Source organism: Dioscorea cayenensis, unplaced genomic scaffold (assembly GCF_009730915.1).
Source record: "Dioscorea cayenensis subsp. rotundata cultivar TDr96_F1 unplaced genomic scaffold, TDr96_F1_v2_PseudoChromosome.rev07_lg8_w22 25.fasta BLBR01002082.1, whole genome shotgun sequence".
Classification (NCBI taxonomy): Eukaryota; Viridiplantae; Streptophyta; class Magnoliopsida; order Dioscoreales; family Dioscoreaceae; genus Dioscorea; species Dioscorea cayenensis.
Genome location: NW_024088473.1, coordinates 50,084 through 66,239, shown reverse-complemented (window position 1 = coordinate 66,239; position 16,156 = coordinate 50,084). Strand labels below are relative to the sequence as shown.

At 36.3% G+C, this 16,156-nt stretch overlaps 2 protein-coding genes across 4 annotated transcripts; one reads left to right on the top strand and one right to left on the bottom strand.

Annotated features, from left to right (window-relative positions):
* Positions 1 to 124: 124 nt before the first annotated feature.
* Positions 125 to 4,051, top strand: LOC120257401 (homeobox protein knotted-1-like 3). 3 transcript variants are annotated; one of them, XM_039264877.1, is made up of 6 exons: positions 125 to 547; positions 2,322 to 2,442; positions 3,053 to 3,246; positions 3,324 to 3,455; positions 3,553 to 3,689; positions 3,789 to 4,051. In XM_039264877.1, exons 1-6 carry the CDS (start codon positions 152 to 154, stop codon positions 3,790 to 3,792), a joined length of 984 nt encoding a protein of 327 aa, XP_039120811.1. In that variant the 5' UTR covers positions 125 to 151; the 3' UTR covers positions 3,793 to 4,051. The 3 variants fall into 3 exon arrangements, with proteins under 3 accessions (XP_039120811.1, XP_039120810.1, XP_039120809.1); XM_039264876.1 differs by having other exon boundaries at positions 3,781 to 4,051; XM_039264875.1 differs by having other exon boundaries at positions 3,778 to 4,051.
* A 549-nt stretch (positions 4,052 to 4,600) lies between these two features.
* On the bottom strand, positions 4,601 to 11,568 carry LOC120257397. The gene is made up of 6 exons (XM_039264872.1): positions 11,354 to 11,568; positions 8,205 to 9,131; positions 7,711 to 7,884; positions 5,746 to 5,888; positions 4,961 to 5,071; positions 4,601 to 4,865 (listed from the first exon to the last, which is right to left on the bottom strand). Exons 1-6 carry the CDS (start codon positions 11,489 to 11,491, stop codon positions 4,805 to 4,807), a joined length of 1,554 nt encoding a protein of 517 aa, XP_039120806.1. The 5' UTR covers positions 11,492 to 11,568; the 3' UTR covers positions 4,601 to 4,804.
* Positions 11,569 to 16,156: the final 4,588 nt, after the last annotated feature.

Genomic DNA, 16,156 nt, shown 5'->3' with positions numbered 1-16,156 from the left:
TTAATAAAGAGAATTTAGTTAAATTAAATAGAGAAAGTGGATGCAAGGGTGGAAATGAAATATAGTAAGAAGGAAGGGGGGTATATGTAAAAAAGGAGCTTCTTAAAAGCTGCTAAAATTCTCGTGCTTTCAAAGCTCGCAACGTCGAGGAATGGCCTTCCACAACGACCTCCAGTTACCGCAGCCGTACGCCGAGCAGCATAACCCCGCCGTGATCCGCGCCGTTGGGTCGGCGCCGGAGACCTCCTCCGAAGCGGCGGCTTGGTTGACCGGTGGAATTCTCCGGCTTGGTGGTGATCCTGTCTCCGCGGATCATGCCGGGGCCGGTGAAGATAGAGAGAGGTGGAAGGCTGAGATTGTGGCTCACCCACTATACGAGCAGCTGCTCTCGGCCCACGTCGCATGCCTGAGGATCGCGACGCCGGTGGATCAGTTGCCGAGGATCGACGCGCAACTTGCGCGCTCGCATGAGGTTGTTGCCAAGTACTCGGCGTTAGGGCTTGCGAACCGTATGGTGGGAGACAACAAGGAGCTCGATCAGTTCATGGTTTGATTCTTTCCTTACTTTTCACTTCTATGCAAATCTCTTCTTTTTTTTATATGATTTTTTTTTTTTGTTTTTTTAATGATGTTGAGGAAAGCTTTGTTTTTTTTATCGTAGTATTGATTATAATCAAGGTTTTTTAAGTAGAGGGTTCAATGATTAGAGAGTTTTTTTTAATGGCTTCAAAGTGCAAACTTTGTGAGCAATCTCAGGTATAAAAGATGAGAGACTTTGGTTGGTTTCTCTTTCTCGTGTTTTTCTTTACTATGTATGTGTGTTTCTTTGAGTTTTTGTATAGAAAAAGAAGATACTGTTTTTTTCTCTGTTTGTCCTAAATGCAAGAACAGTTGCAGTGCTGTTCACAATAATGAGGATGAGTTCCTGGATGGCCAAAATATTGTTAGCTCCAGATTATTGTTTGAAGTGTAATACAGGAGGGTCAGATTGATTGCACCTAGAATTGTAGTTTATGCAGTTGTTGCAAGTTTGTTTGTTCTTCTGACTTGAACTCGCTAACATATTTCAAAGATTACATCAGGAAGAAAAGATTATGATGGAGTTTAAAACAAAGTTTGCAAATTTCTTGAAAGGTTTTGTTCTCCTTAATTGATTGCATGAGTGGCGATAACTTGTTATGAAGATATCATTTGTTATATTATTTTAATTGTGTTCTCCTGATAATTCAAATCATTTATTATACTATATAGAGACATTCACAAGCCTTTTATGGTGAAATGCTAACGAAGACAGTAATCTTTACTCTGTGATATAGTGATGAAAAATATTTATGTTGGTCTTCTTGCACTGGTGATTGCTATACCTTCTGATGCTGTTAAGTTTCATGGCTATAAAATATGAATATCTCCCTCCATTGATTTTTAAGTGCTTCGGATGCGGTGATTTTATTTTATGACAACCTGCATTGATGCTTTCCTTTGTAATTAGGGCTGTGGCTTTGTTTTGATGCCAAATGTTGTTTTTGGTTCCCTGTATGTTGCCTTCACAAACTGATTTAAATAAAAAGATCTTTTTAGTGTAAATGAAACGCAATGTCCAAGAAGTCGTTCTTGGAATCATGGAAGAAGTCAACTAAATTGACCAATTACAGTGTACTTAGTGATCACTCTGTGGACCATGAGATGATCAACTTTTCAATGACAGATGACTTGTGCTGTTGACCTGATCAATCCTACTACCCATTATAATGCTTACTAGAAAGATCCACGGATTGTTTAGACCTGCTAATTTGTCCTAACTGCATTTGTCTACATTATTATTTAGTCTTTTCTGAGCTGTATCACTTTTGCTTCTCTCTCGTAACATTACCATTGATGTTTGCTATTGTTGAGATCTCTTTTGTTTGTTTCACATCGGAAAAACGAAGGGAAAGGAGAGAATGTAAAGGGGAAAAAAAAGAAGAAAAGAATGACTTTAGTTCTTTTAATTCCTTCATCTTTTTTATGTTACTTCATGTCTTTTCTTTTCTTTTCTTTTCCTTCATTTTTCTTCATGCCAAACACATCGCGAAGGTTGTATTAAAGCCACTCCAGTGAATCTTGACATCTACCATGTTCAATGACAATGCATGAATAGTTGATTTGACATAACAAGCACAAGTAAACTTGGAACAGACTTTTGTTTCATCATTAATTGAAGATTCGTGTTTAAATGCTTAATTATGTGTCTCTGGTTATCCATCCACTTCTATGGTAAAAGAATTCAACTGTTCATAATTTATTGCATTGATCATGATAATTCCTATTTCTTCCTTGCTTAGACACATTATGTCTTGTTACTCTGTTCTTTCAAAGAACAACTGCAACAACATGTCCGTGTTCATGCAATGGAAGCTGTGATGGCATGCTGGGAACTTGAGCAGTCTCTACAAAGCCTGACAGGTGCATTTCATACTGATTCTACTTATTGAATGAACTTGAATCATTCTAGCAAATGGCGTCATATACAACCTTGTTTTGTTAAACATGCACTATTAAATTTCATGAGGAACCAAAGGAGTAGTCCATGTGTTAGTCTGAGTGTATACCTTGATTAAGCGATGCGCGAGTCTGTTGCATGGTTCTTTGAGAACTCATCAAACGCAAAATTGAAAACCCTTCATGTTTGTATCCAGATTCTGATTATCCCTTCTTGTTTTTAATTCTTGACTTGAAATAGTGCTAGCATGAGGTCCTGGGATAGATGTCACTGGAATTTATACTCCATGTACTATCACAGGTGAAACAATTCATCATATTCTTGCTCAACTATTAAGCCTAATATATGATAACAATTAAGTAATCCTAATTGATCATCTCTTGCTTTTGGTGAAATTCTTAGCAGAGTCCAAGATGAAGCTGTAATCCCTGGTATAAATTTAATTTGCTTTTATTAAAATCAGAATTGTTAGTAACCTCTGCGCTAAGCAAAATGGCTAGCCACATATGTTTGCAATTATTATAATATGTATGCATTTTAAGCTGATGAATGTGTCTTATGGCTACAAAATAGGTGTATCACCCGGAGAAGGCACAGGTGCCACTATGTCTGATGACGAAGATGAGCAGGCAGATAGTGATACAAACTTGTTTGATGGAGGGTTTGATGGATCAGACAGCATGGGCTTTGGGCCACTCATTCCAACAGAGAGTGAACGATCCTTAATGGAGCGTGTGAGACAAGAGCTAAAGCATGAGTTAAAACAAGTATGATGAATTCAGCCACATTCTTAATGCTTTGACATGCTTGTATAGAGAGTTAAACAAGCAGATTATTTTTGTAGGGATATAAAGAGAAGATTGTAGACATAAGAGAGGAAATTCTCAGAAAACGAAGAGCGGGGAAGCTCCCCGGCGATACTACTTCCCTCTTGAAGGCTTGGTGGCAATCACACTCCAAGTGGCCATACCCGACGGTAACTTCTCTTTTTTTTAGTTTGGATTGATTTCTTTGTCAGATAATTCTAGTGTTTATTTGTCGATGTGATTTCATTTGGACACCGGTTGATTTAGGAGGAGGACAAGGCAAGATTGGTGCAAGAAACAGGATTGCAACTCAAGCAGATCAATAACTGGTTCATCAACCAAAGGAAAAGGAACTGGCACAGCAATCCATCAACATCTACTTCAACCAAGAGCAAAAGAAAAAGGTAAATAAACACTACATGAGATCATTGCGTATTTAAGTATAAATTTTGTTATTTCTGAGGGTTTTCTGCTGATCAATTTTTGAGAAAGAAGTAATGCAGGTGATATCGACCATAATCCAGAACACTTTATGTAGACAATGTGAACCCCTCAACCGGATGCTGAAAATGTTGGTGATAAAAAAGAGATGCCTGCACAATGCTTTCAATTGACAAGAATTGAAGGCAGCATATATGCAAACCAGTTTCTTGGCACATTGATGTAATAGTGGAAATGCTCATCAGATTTTGGAAGTGTTTTTGTTATGGCTTCTTAAGTTCTAACATTTTTCGCCTCAATTTAATAAGAACTCGTTTGGCTTAAATTTGTGTGACTGTTTAAAGTTGGAACCGGTGGAAGTGCAGCATTTCTAGCAATATAACCTTTTATTTTCCACTGCTGGGAATTCCAGCAATGACGAGGAGTCCCAATAGAATATTATCTCAATATAAATGTTTTAAAAAAACAAACAAACAAACAAACAAAGCCATACTGAGCTTTTATTAGACGGAAGATGATGATTAGTGTTTCAAGCCAACAGATCTAATGAATTTGAAATTTTTCTGGAAAAATGAAATTTGCATGCTTAACCCATAAAAACCATGAATGTATACTCATAAAATAACAATTTTGTAGCTAACATGCAATTTATAAATTTTTCCTAGAGATTTTAGGTAATCCATTGTTCACAGGAATTTATAAGCAACCTATTGCTGTTTTGCTGGGTATATCCACAAAATTGATTTTATGGAGATCTCCGCAATTGTAACACTTTCATATGGACACAGTTGCAAAATTTTTTTAATAAAAACAGCATCCACCATTCTGTTAAGACTTGCAATGGCAAACAATAAGAATGCACGAGGACATGAGATTTTGAAGATAATTTATCATCAATTTCATAGCCTTTTGATGAACAAACTTTGATTTCTCCAACTGCAAAAGAGCAGAATGGAGTACAAAATATAATTACTTAACAGAGTTGGTTTATAGACAATGTTTTCCCACTTCTAGGACTTGATAATAGTATTATACAACAATATATACAATGGCCTGTTTAAATGTACAATAGTTAGAGCTATGAGGTTGAACCATCCACAGCACTCTCACAGACATCGCCTCGACACAGGGGGCATACACTGGAAAAAGGGAAAAGTAATGAATTTCTAATGTTCGCTAAATATTATGGTTTGAGTTGTAAAAGTAAAATGATATTAAGAGGTAACAATCTTACCCATGAATCTCTTTAAGCCATTTATCAACACAGGCCATGTGATATTCATGGTGGCACGGAAGGAGCCGTATTTTATCACCATCCTCATAATCGGCAAGACAAATGTAACACCTGGATACCAAGTTTATGTAAAAAGTTTTAAAAGAATATAACATCTTTTGGTTCTTTGTTGCATACAGCCCATAGTTATTAAAACAAAGATAGATCACATATGGCAAATTTAAAACTAAAATAATGGTCTATATACTGAATATCTTGCTAATAGTGGCAGAGTAAAGTCAAGATCACAGCTGTATCCTTGGCATCCTACTAGTTTGTCTCATTCAGAACATACAGTTTAAATATGTAATAGCTTTACAATAAAAGGTTGATATAAAATCTCAGGCTTACAGAAAACATGATCAATTGGTTTAATGTTTAGTTATCTCAAACAAGCAGGGTAACAAGTTTTCAGTATCAAGGCTTTTATACAAGGTCAAAGTACAAGTGAGTTTCATATAAACAAATTTTTGTCATAGCAAGGGATTTGACATAAATGATTCACATAAACAATTTCTGCTAGTCATAAGTTGGTCTTGTCATCTCTTTGTGACTTTCTCAATCAGGTTGAGGAAATATGTGAAGAATGTCTCAACATGCTCTACTAAAAAGGATAATGTTCTAGGTTAAGACTGACTATTTCAAGAACTCAGTTAAACAAACAGAATAGATAACATGAAATTTGTGAATTAACCATAGGCATAATGTGGCATGGGAATTCATAAAATAAAGTGAAGGAAGCCTACTGTTCAACATCGTCACTGCCAACATCCATCATCGGTTTTTTGTGGATCTTTGTAGGCAAGGAATTAACAACAGATTCTGGTGCTGGAAGTGACACCATTGAAAGTGAAAGTGATACAGGCTGGCGATGGATTTCATCCAAGACCTGCAACATTAAAAGACAGCAGAAGACAAACTGTCAAAAACCACATAATATAACAATAAAAAATTAGCCAACCTGAGAAGCTTCATAATGTTCTTATTAAATTAATTTAACTATTTAATCTAAAAGACATTTAGTGCCAAACTTTTTTTTTTGGATGGCTTGATCAAAGGAAAGGCAATTGTTGTCACATTAACAGGTGAGAAGAAATCCAAATAACAGCATTCCACAAACAAGAACTTTCCCCAACTACTTTGAACCATGAACCCAGAGGCAGCACCTAAGATTCTCATCCTGTACTTTTTCCAAGACTTAGCCTTAGAAATTGGACCATCTATACTGTCTTAACGCTACCTAATCAAGGGCTGATTGCCTCCATAAAGGCTCCATCCACATCTCAATCATTGGGCGCAGTAGTGTCATAACCAAGGGGCTTTCCTTTAAATATTTCTGTTGAACTTGACTTCAAGGTTGGATTTAGAGTGGTAATCCAGCCATGACAGTGAGAAAGGGAATATTAATAGTAACTAAGACCTCGGAAAATCAAGAAATTAAAGATAATCAAGAGAAAGGAGAAGGAAATCAGAAACAAGGAATTTGAGATATAACTTCAACAAATTTTCATTGGTAGTGTTAAGTTTTTTTTTTTCCTTCATTCTAGACCATTACAAATTTTAGTTTAACAGCTGCTTACAAACAGTCTCCATGTCAAAACTTAAATCAAAGGTTGCCAACCAATCTTCAATCCTAAGGCTGAAATATGGACTACAATTTATCAAAATAATCAATTACCATCATGCAGATAATCAATTAAGGAACTCAGTGTTATTAAAAGCGAGAAAGGCGCTCAGGCGAGGTGAGACCTTAGCGCCTCAACACCCTCTGGGCGAGGCGCCTTCAATGAGGCGAGGCGAGACCTCAGCGCCTCAACACCCTCTGGGCGAGACGCCTTCAATGAGACGAACCTAGGCGAGCGCTTTTTGCCTGGCGCCAAGCATTAAAAAGACACACCTATCTTATTTTTCTTGATATAGGCATTTTATTTAATGCTTTCAATTAGTGTTTATTGGAATTCTAAAAAGGCACATTTACTAACAAGGTATGAAATAAATTTAGGGGAGGAAAATTTGGTGGTTTTAAAAAGGCACGCTTGTTAATAAATAAGGAAATAAATTTAGAGGAGAAAAATTAAAAGGTTTAAATGCATAGTTGCTATTTTTTAAAACTATAACTACTCAATTAGAGATAATTAAAGAGGTGGCAAAATTAGCACTTGCCATAAAAGTCTGAACAAAAAAAAGAGGATAGCATACAACAGCAAAAAAAGAAAAAAAACAGATGAAGATGAAACAAGGTTGGTGTTTTGGTGGAAACATGTGACTTTAATTATTCTAAAAATTATATATATATGTAATATCTATATATTACATATATATATATTTATAGATATATATATATATATATATATTAACTAACGCTTTACTTTGTTCGGGCGGGCGCCTTTCGTGGCGCCTCTTGCCTCGGGCAATAAAATGTCTTAGCGCCTTAAGAGCGCCTAACGCTTTTAATTACACTGAAGAACCATAGCATTTGAATTGCCAAGGTGTTAATAGTAGAAAAGAAGCAAAAATTATAAAATTAACTTTAGGGATCCCTGATAAAATAACTTCATAAATAAACAAGCAGGCTTCACCAAGCTAAAAAATTGTTTTTCTTAAAAGAACCAAGTTCTTCTAGAAAATATTTCTTGAGATATACTGACAAAATCTAGAAGCATCACAGTGAAATTGCATGTCCTTCAGAAATTAAAATCCTATGTATTTACCTCAAATAGAGCTTCAGCTAACATGACAATCCTCGAAATACTTGCCCGCGCACTTGACTCTTCGCTTGTTATGTATGAATAGCAAGAGCATGTCCCATATGGATGGAGCCCTGATGAGCAGAAAGCCGATTGGCGATTACTATCATCGATGTTACCACGGATTCGTTCTCTTATCTACAAGAATCAACCTTAAACGTCAGAAAAAAATAAAAAGGAAAAAGAAAAGAAGCTGCTGCCTGAAAAGGCAGTTTGTTTCGTGTGATGCACATGAAAACCAATAACGCAATATCATAGAGGTTGAGCATCTGTTTCCCAAGAACTAGTCCACATACATAACTATATGTAAGACAAGACACTAATCTAGCATATAAACCATTCAATTCTCTAAAAGAATAAAAAAAACCCCTTGGTTTCCAGGTTTGTAACTTACCATAACAGGAACTAATTAGCATGCGGTGCACAACCTGAAGAAAGAAAATTGGATAGAAGATCACCTCAGATCTTGAATGCCATCTTCGGCCACTTGCTCCAAGACGTCTACGGCGCAAGTAAGAAAACTCATCTTCAGTTCCATTTTCAAAAATATCATCACTGATATCAAGTAACCATCTGCTATGAGATTCCAGGTCATCAGTGTCATCAGCAGATGAAAATATCATCAAAGAATCATTGTTCCTTCTAGAACTGCGCCTTGAAAACGCATCCCAGAAAAGTCTCCTGCTATTCCTTCTTGCCTCATTGTCACTTGCTTCTGCTGTGCTACTGGTCACAATATTCGAAGAGATGCTAACTACATCAACATGAATTACATTCTCATCTCTCTCATTTCCAGGTCCAGTTGATGTGAAGCTTGCACCATCTGAAGAGCCAGACTCCATAGTAGGTTCTCTCACCAAGTGAGGAGTAGGAGAAGAATCAGAAATAGCAGAAATGGGATTTGAATCAGAACTGTGTATAACCAGAACTTCAGTTGTGGCGTCAACAGTAGATGAAGCAGCACTTGTAGTCAAGTCTATAGATTCTTGCACAATGCTACTAGGATATCCCAAAGGATAAGTCTGAGAGCAATAGTTGTTGGGAGATTCAGGCTCCATAATGGCGCCTAACATGCCATTCCCATTTCCACTTGTTGATGGAAGTTCCGCAGCATCTGATTTTGCATAAGTGCTAGCCTGATTACAGTTCCTTTCTACATAAGTCACATCTCGCCCAGAACTAGGATTTGTTGGCAATGGGACAAGTTCCTTGCTCTCAGATAAGCATTTCCCAGAGTTCCCAGAGTTGCTACTTTCAGCATTTATTGGTTTTATCAAGCCATTTTTTAGACGACAGTTGCTGCTCTCACATGGTCTTGAATCTTCATTCATCGGAACAGAAAGGTTGTTCTGAGAAAAAACTGCAGAAGGTTCCTTTCCTGAGACCTGTTGATTAACAGCCAGCACACTATCATGACATCTGGTTAGCACAGATGATTCATAAAGCTGATCTACCATTGAAAAAAAAAAGAGTATCATCCAAAAAATCTCTATAGAGTATCATATATGCATGGCCTTGATGGATTTGCATGCGCATGGTTGCGATAAGTAATTTGAAGAAGTTACAGGAGTTAACTGGAAAACATGCATATAAATGGTGAAAAGACAAAGTCAATATGCTGGAATTTGCAAGCCAGCCCTTTAAAGGCTGGCTCCAAGGGCCCATCAAGACATAACATCTGGAGGTAATGAAGTTGACTAATGGAGAGCCCATACCAATTGGAACTTGGACAAAGCTTTCCTTTCAAGTATCCAAGACCAACTTTGTCTGGATCTTTCACCAAAGAAGGCCACATCAGCATGGTTTCTGAATTTGCAAGTTGGCATGAAATTGGACCATTTTGAAGAATGCTTTCAAAGAAGTCTAGGATCCCTAGGTACGCAAATTTCTTGATAGATAGTTAGGAAATAAAGGCTGATTTGTGTAGTTTAGCAACTTATATCAGCATAGGTGTCCTAAAGCAATTAAATGGCTAAGGATATAAGGTGGGAGATTGGAAGTGCTTAGGAAGCATTCCTTCACACTAATAATATATATAAATATACCATAATAATAATACCAGTTATATTTTCCACCAAGACTATATAATTGTTTAAAAAGGAAATTCAGATGTTTGACCTATGACATAAAAATTTGCACATAACCAGAACTCTTTAACAATATATATATCGCCTAGTCCTCTCATTAAATATTTCACATTTAATGGTTTCACTTTCATTACTACTAGATAGCTAGCCATTTGGCCGTCATCACATGAGCATCAAAAGAAGTTCCGCACCATTGACACAGGCCAGTCCTCTCTTGCTGGTCATAAGATCTATGATGCATTTAATATAGGACAAATTATCAATATATAAGTCACATACTGTGGAATACCAAAAGTTGATGGCATTCAAATTAAATGAGTTACAGATTTGGTAATACATAGATTACAGAAACAGTGCATGTCAGTTCAATATATATAATCCGAATGTTCTTAGATTTTGTATTTAAAATGATAGCATAAAAGCATACAAGAACAAACCAGAAAAGAAAAGGAACAGTCATAAAAGTCCTCGCCTTAAGACAAATGCAGAGTTTTTATACAAAGCAAGGATTGATCATCTTAGAAAAGTTAAAGTGGTGTAAGTCTGACATTGCAAGCTCATTTCAACGATTGTCTTTGAATATTTGTGATTTCAAAATTTCAAACACCATTACAAGAAAAAATGTCCCCTGTTGATCATGTTCATAATAATTAGTTGACTTTTGTGGTTGTGGTTATAATAATTGTGCTTAACCTATTTAATTTCTGATAGAAAATGTGTTAACATGTTTCCTCTATTTATTCACACAAGAAGGGAATGATTCATTTCTTCCATGTAGCTGAATATTGACCACTCATTCTTCTGGGTAACCAATAATCCATGGCCACTAACTTATTAAACATTCTAGAGATATATAAAGCGCAAAGTTGAAACCTTGATTGAACTTACTTCATAGGCAGGGCAAAATCTTGATGACCAATACAAAAAATTGCAAACGGACAGATGATAACAAAGAGCATCAAATATTGTTAATTTCCAGTAGTGCAGCACTTATGGATTTAATTCAAATGTCATATCCAAGATTCCAAGTCCTGCCCTTCACACACCAGCAAAACAACAATACATGTTAAAAAATGCAAGAACTTTGAGTTAAAAAAGGCCAAGTTGTATCCATGCATATTTTTTTTCATCTACCTACAACCAAGTCAAAGCTTGGCAGCATACAACCAAACCTAGCTTAAAAAATTCGCACAAAACTTCATTGTAGATGTTATATAGCTTTCATCCAGTATGCACTCTAATAGAAACAACTCCAGCTAATTCTTAAAAACTAATCACTTCCAAAAAAATTGAAGCAAAACATTCAACTAACTTCACAGGAAAAATTCCAAGTTACACGACTCCATCAAAATTCCTTATAAAATCTTAAAATTTCATACAACACATCAGAATTCCAAAAATAAAGCGGATTCTCAAGAAAAACAAAGCATCAACAACCCACAACCTGGTACCTTCTCCCGAATCCCGATCACAAGTTGAAACCAACAAATACGAAAGAAATCGAGAGAAAAAATCAATACCTGAGAAGGAACAGACGCCGCGGCGGCGGATGAGGAAGAAGCGGCGGAACCGGCGCCGGCACCACAAAGGAAGGCGGCAAGACCTCGCCTCGTCCCACCATCATCTCGAGGGCGGGAACGGCTGCTTCCAGAGCCCATGAATCTCAGCTCCAACAAGAGATCGAAGCGGAGGAGAACAGAGAGAAGTGGAAGAGGAATTGGAAGCGATAATGGAGAAGAACGAGGTCGACGACCTAAACATAATTGGGCATGAATTTTATATTTTACCCCCCAAAAATGATTTATTTCATTTGTATCCCTGATTAATTTTATTTCATATAATACAGTTTGCACAGGAAAAATTATTGTTATTATCTTAAATATCAATTTTTTATGTTTTTTTTTTATCACACTTGTGTTGTGACCACCATTTTTTTAAAATAAATATTAGAATTCACGAACAACATAAATTACCGATGATACAACACCGCAAAATACACAATTACCTTTATAGATCATTAAGTCATTATAATTGGTGCATATTTGTATCTACTTGTTTATTTGATGATGTTTCTTATCTCTATAAAAAAAATCATAAATAATCTTTAAGTTATATTAGAAACTAGTTAATTATTTTGGGATGATTTAAAATTTGTGTTTTCAAATGGTTTTTAATATCATGGAAATTATTATGTGTTTACATTTAAATTAAATGATTATTAAAAATTTATAGGGATATATATGAATAGATTTCTTTATCATTTAAGATGTAATAAAATATTTTAATAATATATCTAGAGTAAAGGAGTATATATATACGAATAAATAAAATTTTAAGTGATGTATATAGTGAATAGTTCCTCTCTTATATAGCTGATTTACTTTTTTTTTTATCATATTACTAATATATATGAGTAATCCTTTTTTTAAAAAAAAGTATTTAACTTTAGTATGTGCAAGGTAACAAAAAACCTTTGTATAAACAGTTCTCAAAATTCTTAACGGGAGCGTTTGAGAAATAGCAAATTTTTTGGGGGGTGCAAATGCAATTCTCGAGAATAATTTTGCGATTTTGTCCTTTTCTTTTTTGTTTATTTGGAATGTTATCGTGTTATAAGGATTGGAAACCAGCCACGAGTGACGCGTATGGGGGCGGTGATTGCACGTAAGCGCGGCGCATCGGCATCTCTCGCACGTGATACATTGTCAGAGGCTTCGTTTGCCTCGAGATTTGTGTTTCTCACTTTGATGGTTGATGGGGCTGTAGTCAACTGGTCCGGCCCGAGCCTGGCACGGCCCAGCACGGTTTGGGCCGTGCCTGGCCTGGCACCGTCAGCTACAGTGCCGTGCCAGGCCACGGCCAGCGGCCTGCCACAAGTAACTGTTTCGGGCCGGCCCGTCAAATTTTTTTTCCCTAACTAATTAAAATATTGGAAAATTACTATTGTAACCCCTTTAACAACTATAAAACGGCTAGTTTTTAAGGTTATTTTAGACTTTAAAATATAATTACTTTTTTACTCTTTTTAACAACAATAAATGGCTATTTACAAGGGTATTTTGGGAATTAGAAAATTTTAAAAAACCTATAAATACCTCAAACACTTACGTATTTCTCCACACCAAATTACTCATTCTTGTTCTAATCTCTCAAGCATTGAAGACTCCAAGCTCTCTTAGTTCTCAATCTCTTTAAGTTCAAGATTTGAAGTTTGTCAAATTCGGCTCAAGTGTTTCATCAATCCGGCAATTCCCCCACCTTTTCATCAATTCATCAATTCGGTATTTTCAAGAAATCCACGAATTAAATTTACATCATCAAGGTTGAGGTAATCCTAAACCCTTTTTTTTATTTTTTATAATGGTCGGCTCTCCCAATTTTCCTTTCGATGCACCATTTTTTTTTAATGAAAACAACTCCGAAAAATTTGATGATTCACAGCCTGAGCCTGAGCCTGTTACTGAATCAAATGGATTGCAAAATTTATTGTTCAAAATGAACAACCTTTTTATCTTGTTGAAAATCTCGCATTTATAAAAATGCAAGTTAAGGGTTTTAATCCGAATTTTAAATCCGTTTCAAGGACTACTATGAGAAAGTATTGTCTTATTATTTATGAAGAATATAAAGAAAAATTAATTTCCGAAATGTCTAAAGGTTTATTTAAAATTTCTCTTACTTCCGATATTTGGTCTTCTCAAAATAATTCTAATTATCTTTGTGTTACCGCTCATTATATTGATAATAATTGGACTTTGCAAAAATGTATTTTGAGTTTTATTGAGTTAGAATACCAACATACCGCATGTAATATTGTCGGTTACATCATGCGTACTATTAATGAGTACAAAATTGAGAAATTTGTATTTTCAATAACTTTTGACAATACTTCGGCAAATAATTGTGTCATTGATATGTTACAATTGCATTTAGAGCCTATGTTTTCCGGAAATTTTTTTCATATTCGTTGTATATGCCATATATTAAATTTATGTGTTAGAGATGGTTTAAAAATTATTGATCCTCATATTCGTAAAGTTAGAGGAGCTATCTTATATGCAACAAAAGCTTCTTCACGAAGGCATGAATTCAAAAGATTAGGCAAATGGGGAAAAATATAAAAAAATTATTTCTGATGTTCCTCATAGGTGGAATTCAACGTATAATATGTTGAATTGTGCTTGTGATTACAAAGATATTCTTACAATGTATTGCCGTGAGTTTTTTCCCGACCTTGGAATTACTAATTCTGATTGGGAAGTTTGCTATATGATAAAGGAGTTTTTGAAAAATTTTTAATTCCGCATCTAATTTTTTTCCCGGTATTTATTATCGCACTACTTTTATGACTATTTCTCATTTATATTATATTAGTGAAATTTTTGCAAAATATAGATGTGATCCTAATTTTGCTCCCATTGTTGCTCCTATGGAATTAAAATTTAAAAAATATTTTGCAAAAATCAACCCTCTTCACGTTTTATCTATGTTTCTTGATCCCCGTTTTACATGCAACTCATCCCCAAGAGAACCAAAGCACATGTCAGGGAGTATTGTTCCCCTGCCAATTCTATCTTTAGTAAATGCATTCTACTTGGAAACTTTGCCATATATGAAGGACCATTTCTTTTCTTAGTAGGATTTATAGAACAAGGTTAAGTGTTGCAGGTGCAGGCTTCTACATATGCAATCAACAAGCTAATATTCTTATCGTGGGTTGTTGCCATATCCCAAAAAAGTCACCACGGGAGACTGAAGCCATTTCCTTGATAGATGCTTTAAACTACATCAAAGCCAATAATCTTACATTTCCATATATTTTTCTAGATAACAAGGATCTTTGTAATGTTGTCAAAATTTCTGATCTTCAGCATAATTGGAAAGCCACACATTGGATATACACTATCAATCAGATTTTGCATCTAATTGGAAATCCAGAAGTCCATGCTATTCTTTTTGAATGGATGATCCTTGCTCAAAAACTTTGTGTTGTTTGGAGCTAGTTTCCATACTATTATCTTATTTCATCAAGGACGGGACCTTCCTAGATGGATTATGAAATGCTTCTTATCTAAAGGCTTCAATATTTAGTTTGTTTTCGTTTGTTTAGTTTTCTTGGAGGTTATTGACACGGGGCTTGTCGGCGTGGCAACCTTCAAGACTCCTCCGTGCGGCACTTGTGCGCACTCACAAGTCGTCCGCTCTCGTAGGTGTAAGAACTCACACATGCCCAAGGAACATACACAAAGGGTGGACACAAAAGATAAGAGAGAAAAGATAAACTCTCTATTGATAGAAGAAAGCTATTACAACCGAAGCCAAATTACAAGCCTTCCTCTCTCCCTCTCACTTCTCCTAAGTGAGAGCTCTCTTCTCCTAAGAATGAGAATGAGAATGAGAATGAGAGAGTGAAGAATGGGATGAATGAAAGGGAGAATGGAGGGGGGATTATATAGCCAAGTCTTGGAATCTTCATCCAAGGGCAACAGGACGAACGCTCATCGAGACGTTCCCATTCTAAGAGCTAGATGCCGAGCCGAATTCCTCTCCAAGGACTAGCAAACCAACAACGTTCCTATTTGCCGGGTCCCGACATCAATCCATGCTCCCCATTAGCTATAGAGTGTCTCCCTCATGTCAACAGCGCCTGATAATCATTGTTCATCCGCCCGGGATGTCTCAGTACCATAACTGGCCTACCGAGAGATCGCCTCGCCCTGCACGCGTCTCGTCTGCATGAGAATACGAAGGCTTTGCTCGCTCGAGCTGAGCGGGTCGCTACTCTGCTCTCGGACAAGATGATCCGATCATGTCCTAGTATATTTGACCGCTCAGAGTGAAACCTGGAAATTAGTCTAAGGGAGTGGACTAACCACACTCCCGGCTTCTCTTGGCCTTGTCACTCCCGCGCCAAGGGCGTGACGCCTAGAAGCCCTATGACAGTTATCCACTTCCAAGGTTTTAGTTTGTTTTTTTATTGTCCTTTGCTTCAGTTTTCCTTTAATAAATAACCTCTCAGGCTCCTTTCATAAATATATATATATATATAATAAAACCTTCTTCTTTAGCATTTAATACTAGGGAATCATTGGGCCTTCGAAATATATATGTGCTATCTTGAGTTTATAAGGATTAGTAATCTCAAAATACTGAAACAACTATTTTAGCCTAAAATTAGGGATGGCAATAATACCCAAACCGGACCCGACTTGACCCGACCCGAGTTTGACGGGTAAAACCCGATTTAACCGGGTTTCGGGTCGGGTTCGGGTAAATCCCGACTTGTATAAAACGGGTGCGGGTGCAGGTATGAGAATTCTAAT

Bases quoted from the DNA above. Each gene is read 5' to 3' on its own strand.
- LOC120257401 (XM_039264875.1), top strand. From the start codon at position 152: ATGGCCTTCCACAACGACCTCCAGTTACCGCAGCCGTACGCCGAGCAG. The intron at 3,247-3,323 runs GTATGATGAATT...TTATTTTTGTAG, and splicing joins TAAAGCATGAGTTAAAACAA to GGATATAAAGAGAAGATTGT. The intron at 3,456-3,552 runs GTAACTTCTCTT...CGGTTGATTTAG, and splicing joins CCAAGTGGCCATACCCGACG to GAGGAGGACAAGGCAAGATT.
- LOC120257397 (XM_039264872.1), bottom strand. From the start codon at position 11,491: ATGGGCTCTGGAAGCAGCCGTTCCCGCCCTCGAGATGATGGTGGGACG. The intron at 5,889-7,710 runs GTAAATACATAG...TTAATGTTGCAG, and splicing joins TAGCTGAAGCTCTATTTGAG to GTCTTGGATGAAATCCATCG. The intron at 4,866-4,960 runs GTAAGATTGTTA...CCCTTTTTCCAG, and splicing joins TGGCTTAAAGAGATTCATGG to TGTATGCCCCCTGTGTCGAG.